The sequence below is a fragment of the Neolamprologus brichardi genome, chromosome 3 (genome assembly GCF_056152115.1).
Source record: "Neolamprologus brichardi isolate AB-2024 chromosome 3, ASM5615211v1, whole genome shotgun sequence".
NCBI lineage: Eukaryota > Metazoa > Chordata > Actinopteri > Cichliformes > Cichlidae > Neolamprologus > Neolamprologus brichardi.
Window position 1 is genome coordinate 35,208,903 of NC_142106.1, and position 8,174 is coordinate 35,217,076.

General features: G+C 42.5%; 1 protein-coding gene across 1 annotated transcript; it reads left to right on the forward strand.

Annotated features, from left to right (window-relative positions):
* The first annotated feature begins 3,825 nt into the window (after positions 1-3,825).
* shbg (sex hormone-binding globulin) lies at positions 3,826-7,597 on the forward strand. The gene is made up of 8 exons (XM_087837063.1): positions 3,826-4,123; positions 4,889-4,986; positions 5,232-5,421; positions 5,915-6,076; positions 6,217-6,373; positions 6,620-6,756; positions 6,868-7,069; positions 7,186-7,597. Exons 1-8 carry the CDS (start codon positions 4,016-4,018, stop codon positions 7,320-7,322), a joined length of 1,191 nt encoding a protein of 396 aa, XP_087693189.1. The 5' UTR covers positions 3,826-4,015; the 3' UTR covers positions 7,323-7,597.
* Positions 7,598-8,174: the final 577 nt, after the last annotated feature.

Genomic DNA, 8,174 nt, shown 5'->3' on the forward strand with positions numbered 1-8,174 from the left:
TCCACCGTCCCACCTCTGCACATGTCCAAACCATCTCAGCCTGAGCTGTCCGTCTGATGTACACATTTTCAGTCTTTCTATCAGTCCCACCATCTCCAAATTATACATCACAGCAGATCTCTCTACCATCTTGTAATCCTCCCTGTCACTCTTGTTGTTATCCTCCTGTCACAAATCACGCTGACACTTGTCTCCACCCACTCCGCCCTGCCTGTGCTCTCTTTCACGTGCACACTGTCTGTTGCTTTCGATGGATGATCTCAGGTATCCAGTGGAGCAGAACCACAGGATCATCATAGTGCAGGGTTTTGGGTGACAACATGTCCCTATTTATGTGGGACTGCACTTGTCCCCCTATGCCACACCTGGAGACAATAACCCACATTTTGATTGGCTCTGCAGAACATGCTCTGTATCAAAATCTGTCTTTTACCCAGTGTATATGAAGGAAAACTTTTTTTTATAATACTCAGCAAAAGATTGTCTAATGCCATACTCATCAGGGAAAGTTACACGTCACTAAAATGTCACACGCTAGCAGATTATGTTCAGTATGATGGAAAGAACTGCAGAAAAATGAAGCAGCAGTATGTGCTGAAAATGGAGTAATGAAATAACAGTGAAATAAAATACTTTATTGGAACATATAAATACTGTTGCGTGAGACCATAAGAACAAGCTTTAGCTTCCTTTTATCCTCATTGTGTTTACCTAGCAAGAGAGTTGGAAGTGTGTTAGATTTGACCTCTATATGCTAAATACATCTGGGAAAATGTACATTTTAGTGTACTGTACAAACATTTCAGGTGACCTCTCAACTATGTTGACATGTCCCACTTCACCCCAGTTACACACAACGTTTGCCCTACATTTAGTTTGTTGGGATCTGGTCAAACTAGTAGGGGCAAAGTTACAGAAGATGCCTTTAACTATTCTCTGGTCATCATAATAAGACGATGCAGAAGGAGAGCAGAAAATAATTCATTCCTAATTTCTGTCTAGAAGCAGCACACAAAGAGGTTCCAAAGAAATCTGAGTTGTTGTAAAATAAAATAAAAAAACAGTTCTGTTAGTCGGAGTGGTATTTGGTCAAGCATTGCATTTTTTTTTTTTTTAATCAAATGGTCAAAAACAAAACGTAAAAAACATGAAGTTTTTTTTCCTTTTTTCTTTTTTCCTCGTAAATTTGTACATTTACCATTTTTTTCTCAGAATTTTTCCCTTTTTTCTCCCAAATTTGCAAATTCTTTGCTATTATCGTGGGCGACCGTGGCTCAGGGGGTTGGGAAGCGTATCTGTAACCGGAAGGTCGCTGGTTTGATTCCCGGGTTCTCTGTCCTGGTCGTTGTGTCCTTGGGCAAGACACTTTACCCTACCGCCTACTGGTGTTGGCCAGAGGGGCCGATGGCGCAATATGGCAGCCTCGCAGCCTCACGTCTGCCCCAGCTGCCCCAGGGCATATTTGGCTGTGGCTGTGGCTGGTCGTTGTCCTGGCCGTTGTGTCCTTGGGCAAGACACTTTACCCTACCGCCTACTGGTGTTGGCCAGAGGGGCCGATGGCGCAATATGGCAGCCTCGCAGCCTCGCTTCGCAGCCTCGCTTCTGCCCCAGCTGCCCTGGGGCAGCCACCTCTGCCACCAGTGTGTGAATGTGAGAGTGAATGAATAGTGGAATTGTAAAGCGCTTTGGGTGCCTTGAAAAGCACTATATGAATCCAATCCATTATTATTATTATTATTATTATAATTGTCAATTAAATTGATAAATTTGCATTTGTATTTTTCTCTCAGAATTTTCTTTTACATTTTCTTTTCTCAGTTAACTCGAACATTTCTTTCTGGTAAATTAGATAACCTCCAGTTCTTCTAAAGATTTGTTGTTCTTGTTTTTTTAGTTTAATATTTTTAATTTAAACCCATTTTTTTTGACAAATGAAAAATTTCAACTTAACCTTGAAAAGTAAAGCAATGCAGCTTTGCCCTTTTTACTTTATAAATTTGAGTTAACCATTTTTTTCACATGTCTTTTTCATGAGTTTTCCTATTTTTTCTTCTACATTTATGAATTTCTTTTCAATCAAATTTGCCAATTCTTGTGTCTCTAAAACCTTTTTCTTCAAAATTTACAAGTGTTTTCTCATCACAAATTTGTGACTTTAATCTCAAATGCCACTTTGTTTTTTTCTTGGATTTACAAATGTGTAAAGCTATCCAAGTGTTCATAAACACTTGGATTGCTATGTAATTTTCAGTCTTTTAAACACCACAAGACGAAGGCCACTTACTTGTTTATTAAAGTGAAAGCAGACATTTCCAAAACTGGCCACTCAAATGAGAAAAATCTTGATGGATAAACAATACTAAACCTCGGGGGAGAAATATTTCAGTGAGATTCAAACTGTCTCTTTAATCTCTTCATGAAAAGGATGAGTCAGTCATTGTCTGGGAAATGGTTGTGGTCTCCTGCAAATAGTTGTTTCGGTTAAAGCCCAACAAACTGCTGAATCTGACTAAGAACAGATCTTTTTTTTCTACAGCACATGTTGTAGCTTTTGAAGGCAGGGAGACATAGATGGTACCATAGTAATAATAATAATGGCTCTATCACAGTGTCCCATTATGTCAGAACACAAAATGCCATAACCCTAAAAGCAGCAGCATGGACGGCAGCCATCAGTAATCCCTTCATTTAGATGAGTGCTGACACCTTCTGTGATCAGCTCGTATGTATGAGAGTGTGTGACAGGGAAGAGTTGTGGCCTGTTTGCTGTTCATCTTGTATTTCCCACCTTTCACGGCCTGATTGTGTGCAGCAGAAGAACAAAGAGCTTTGAGTTCTCTCTCCCCCTTCACTGCAACATTTTACACACACACCGAGCCATGGCTGGCAGCGGTCAATCAAGGTTCCTGTGTAATGTGTAAACACATGTGTGGGTTGGCTAAGGTCACTCACCTGGACCGCAGTCGTGTCCTCACATGAATAAAACAAGGGCGGAAGATTGACGGACTGATAAAAACACACTTTTTAATTTCTAATATTGCAACAGACCCTTTAAAACCCTGTTACGGGTTCAGATATTGAGGGTGAGCACAAAAACAACAATGGTCCAGAAGAGCTTCGGTCAAACAATGATTTTAATGAACACACGCGTGGGGAGATGAACACTGCACAAAGACAGCATCGATCTCCGCCCAATGATACACAAGCAGTTGTTTTATACCATCAGGGTTTTGTTTATGACGCCCCCTCATGCGTCAAACAAATACAATTCATGCATAAGTTTCAAAAACAACAAACGTTCTGTTGACGACTTTTGACTTTTCACATTTAAAAGGACATCTTCTCCGTCTCGAGGCCAGGTGCTTTCTATTAATCTTCTAACTCTCGCTTATCTCCTGGAACAAACTGACCCTTAGGCAGACACAATTTTGCAGTCACAAGCTTTTGCAAACTATTATTTGAACTCTTACCTAAACATGAGTCTAACTACTGTTTGTGTGGGTCTCGACCTCCAACGCACTCAGCCTCACCCCGACCGTTGGCGCTTCTGGCCTTTTACCAGACAGAAGCTCTCTGTGATAGGTGTAATAATCATAACTAAGAACATGTGTAATCTATTGAATAAATGCTTTGATGAAATGATAATTAATGTAATGGTAATGATGATGGTTATGAATAGTAGCAGTAAAATATTTCCCTGATCTCCACAACCCCCACAGTTTCTTTCTTCTGTTTGCCTGCTGTACTTCACATTCACCACCCACAGCCATCTGCATTCCTGCAAACACTGGTCTCAACTAGCACGGCCTTCCAGCCTCAGGGATCGATAGATTGTCCTGACCGTGGCATATATGCCCTCTGGATCCCAGGAATTGTGACAGCAGATGCCAGCAAACTGCACACTTTTCCACAATCTCTCTGCTCCTCATCCTAACTCGACCTCCATCTGCACCGCGGTGTAGCTGAACCAACCGTGGGCTGTGGGGACTGAACGCTGCGAGGCCTGGGTCAGTGAATGTGCTGCAGGATGACTTGGAAAGCAATGGCAGGTGCACTACTGCTCACTCTGAGCCTTATTTTGCTGGAGTGGGGAGCTGAGGGCCAGGGAAACGGATGTGATAAGGTATGTTAGTGCAATGCACAATGCCTAGAATTAAAATGTGCACTCGGTGTGTGTGCGTAGGAAGTATCATCTATATGCACCTTTTCAGCTTTTAATGAAGTCCCTGATTCTCTGCAGAAGCATGGATGACTGTAGTGGTATATATTGTTTCTGCACACTTACATGCTACAGCTCCTGATGATTGGAAATATCTGCCTGTATCATTTAGATACATCTTTTTCTTCTAGAAAAATCTACTTTGTTGGCTCATAGGTTGTGTTTTAAAGAATAAAAGTCGGGGGGGGGGGGGGGGGGGGATCCCAACATTTGCTTAGACTTTGCTCAGTTTGCTCAGTTTGTGGATGCATCAGCACAATTAAGATAAGAGAAGAAATATTTACTTTTGTCCCAGTTTTGGGAAATTACTAACACAAAAAGAAAAGCAAGACTTGCTTTTCCTGTTAAATGTTCTACATACACATGGTTCATATCCACAAGTGAGTGCCGTGTGGTTGCTCTTGTCAATGAAATGCAGTGATGTGGCACTTCATCACCATTTAATAATTTCTGCACACTGCTCTGTTCAGCTTTTTTTTTTTTAAGTCAAATCAATAACTGAATAAATTTAATCTCTCAGTTTAATGTGGTTTTAACGAGCAGCCAATGAAGATCTCTGAGTGTAAAATACTGAGGCTGAGTTCAATAAATTAGAGCTGCGTGTAATAAAAAGCTGTGAGTAACGACCTAAGTGTCAGTTCAGTGCGAGATGAAGCTTGTGTCTTCCAGAAAGAGGTGCCGGGCAGTTCTACCGTCAATCTGGGCCAGAACACGCACGACTGGAGGCCGCTGATCCACACAGCGGTCAACCTTAGTGAGATCCGCAGGTACGTGTGCGACGGGGCAAATCAGTGCACCGTCAAGCCTGCACAGCAGCTCATCTGTGGGCAAGAAGGTGCACACGATTCTTCTGGGATTTCAAATTAAAACGTGACCTTGAAGTTCAGTTTTTACTGAACAGGCGTACATGAGCTCTCTAAGATCAGTCAAAGATAAATAAGCAGGTTGTCTTATTAATGCACCAATGAGCAGCCGTCACTCCAATTTACTGTATCTTTATTCTGCCACGCAGCATCAAATCCTCCTTTCAGTTCCGGACATTTGACCCAGAAGGTCTGGTTTTCTACGGAGACACAAAAAACGGGGATGACTGGTTTATTTTGTCGCTGAAAGACGGCGTCCCTCTGATGCAGATCAGCAAAGAAGGTGTGCTCGTCAGCGTAGCGGGTACCCCGAGGCTCAATGACGGGAAATGGCACACAGTAAGCCTCCAGTGATCACTTGGAAATCAGTTTGTTGAACTCCAACTGGTTAAAGAACTGCTTTATGTTGCTTTTTTAAAACTCGCCCCCTTATGCTTCTCCTTATTTTCTGTCATACATATACATATACATATATCCTCACAGTAGTGGATGTTCATATTAAATATTGAGGTCAGTTTATATGCAAATTATTATGGTCATCGTCATATAAGGAAAACAGCTGTGAGCACACAAATTCCACCCATCTGCTCCTCGTGGTTTGTTTGCAAGAGACAGCCAATCAGAAGAAAGCTGGAGTGGACTTGAAGGGGGAGTGGCTAAAACTGCTGGTTTTGGGCCTGAAGAGAACTCAGGAGCTGCTCCAAGGCTCCGTATGAGAAATTATGAAGAGCTCCTTGAGAGCGCGAGAATAAAAACAAGCTGGAAATGAGCATAACAGCTCATCTTAAAACTGGCTAACTGTACCGTTTGTTGTTCTGTTGATGCCACCAAGATGGAAATGAGCAACCAGGGCGAATTCGTAAATCTGGAGGTGGATGGCACTGGCGGGCTGGTGGTGGGCATACATTCCAAGCAGATGGAGGAGGTCATTTACAGTAAACTTCGACTGTCCCTTGGCGGGTTGCTGATTAGCAAGGAAAAGATGATTGTTCAGGTACTGTGTGTATTTTGCACCATTTGTTTTAAACTGCACTTCAGATGCAAATAGACCAGATGCTGTTTTCCTTTCCTTGCACAAGACCTCTGGAAAATAGCTTCTTGAACATGTTTGAACCGTCCCTCCTCTTCCTTTAGTTCAATCCCAAAATGGATGGCTGTGTGCGGAAAGGCAACTGGCTGAACCTCACCATCCCATGGGTGGCAGAGCCAGACGAGCTACAGCCTTGCTATGAAAACATCCAACCTGGCAGCTACTTCCCTGGCACAGGATTTGCCATTTTCAACACCTCAGGTGGGAACACTCTGCTAAATTATCCCAGATACGAGCAAGTGTTTACACTCCTTTATTCAATAACAAGCTTTCCAGCTGGCCCGGATATTGCATTTATGCATGATATCGCATCTCGGGTAGCAATATTTCTCCTACTTCTAAGTAGGTACTCCTTCTGATCAGATTCAGCACGTTAATTTGTATTTATTGGAAGTGGTTTTAACTCAACACATCAGCAAATGACTTTTTTTCTTCTTTTTTTCCCAGATTTCCAAATTGATGGAGATAACGAGGTCCATATTGAACTGTGGGGGGATTTCAGCCAGATGAACGGGACCCTTTTGAGCATCAAAGCTGATGGGGAGGAGCTCATGTTCTCTGTGGTAGCTGATAATAACACTAAGGTATCCCCATAAGTCAGATGTATGTGCCCTCAAAGCGGGATTATTAACTTAGCAATGATGTTTGTTTCATGCAAATAACACACACAGATTCTGTTTCCATTTGGTATTCAGAACTTCACATTCACCTCTAGAGAAGAGGTGTTCACCATGAAAAACACTTTCAAGAGGCTCCAAATTAAGTTTCTGAAGGATTCGCTGAGGGTGGTTAAACATGAGGAAGAATCATCGGCTGATTTTTCAGTCAGTGCAGGGAACAGCACCGGTTATTTATCAGCTTGGAGAGATGGTCATCTTGCCATTGGAGGCCTTTTGGGTGAGACTGCAGCTTTAAAGTATTTCAGTCTAATCCTGTGCAGCAACACAAAAAAAGGATCTGCTCTGTGTAACTCGTGAAGACGATTGTTTTCTTCATCTATTTTGTCTTTTCAGGTGAGAATGATGACGATGTCGGCTCCCAGTTCTTGACAGGCTGTCTGGAGAAGATCCAGGTCCAAGGGAAGGATTTGGATCTGGATTTGGCACGCGTCAAACACGTGTCCGTTTCCTCTCACAGCTGCCCCGCTTAAACCACGAAAGCATGCTTACACTTTATGGTATGCTGAGTAGACATGGTGTTTGCAGTGATGAGCACTAAAGTGTTTTAAGTCAGAATTTTATACTTGTACCAGTGAATCTCCAAAGTCTAAATAATTTAGTGCTAAATATTAATATTTTACGAGATGTCTCTTCCACTTTCCCACTTTTAACACAACATACAGATAAATCTGATAAATGTGAGCAGTTTTGTGACCCTGGTACGTGCAACAGCAAGCTTTTGAATAAAATATGACTTTCCCTAAAATGGTTTCTGATACACATTCATTTTTCTGGTATATTTTAAGGCAAAATAGAGGAGTAAGATGTGTAACAAATAAAACTGTAATGTTATTTTGTTATGAACACCTTTATTCTTCAGCACAGCCGGAACTCTCTTAGGCAGTTTTATTTTCGGGGGGCGGGGGTAATTTCTTTAAAGGGGCGATCGTGGCTCAAGAGTTGGGAGTTCGTCTTGTTAATCGGAAGGTTGCCGGTTCGAGCCCCGGCTCGGACAGTCCCGGTCGTTGCGTCCTTGGGCAAGACACTTCACCCGTTGCCTACTGGTGGTGGTCAGAGGGCCCGGTGGTGCCAGTGTCCCTGTCAGTGCGCCCCAGGGTGGCTGTGGCTACAAGGTAGCTTGCCATCACCAGTGTGTGAATGTGTGGATGACTGAATGTGTAAAGCGCTTTGGGGTCCTTAGGGACTAGTAAACCGTACAAATACAGGCCATTTACCATTTAAGTAGTCTCCAGGAATAGTTGTCCAGGCTTTCTGAAGGACATTCAAGGCTACCTTTTGTCCTGTTCTATGTTAACATGATGGTCACCCACATTGATCATTTA

What these genes read in the sequence shown, in the direction of transcription:
- shbg (XM_087837063.1), top strand. Translation starts at nt 4,016, where the DNA reads ATGTGCTGCAGGATGACTTGGAAAGCAATGGCAGGTGCACTACTGCTC. An exon ending in TGCCATTTTCAACACCTCAG is followed by an intron (nt 6,374 to 6,619) that starts GTGGGAACACTC and finishes TTTTTTTCCCAG; the next exon opens with ATTTCCAAATTGATGGAGAT. An exon ending in TAGCTGATAATAACACTAAG is followed by an intron (nt 6,757 to 6,867) that starts GTATCCCCATAA and finishes TTTGGTATTCAG; the next exon opens with AACTTCACATTCACCTCTAG.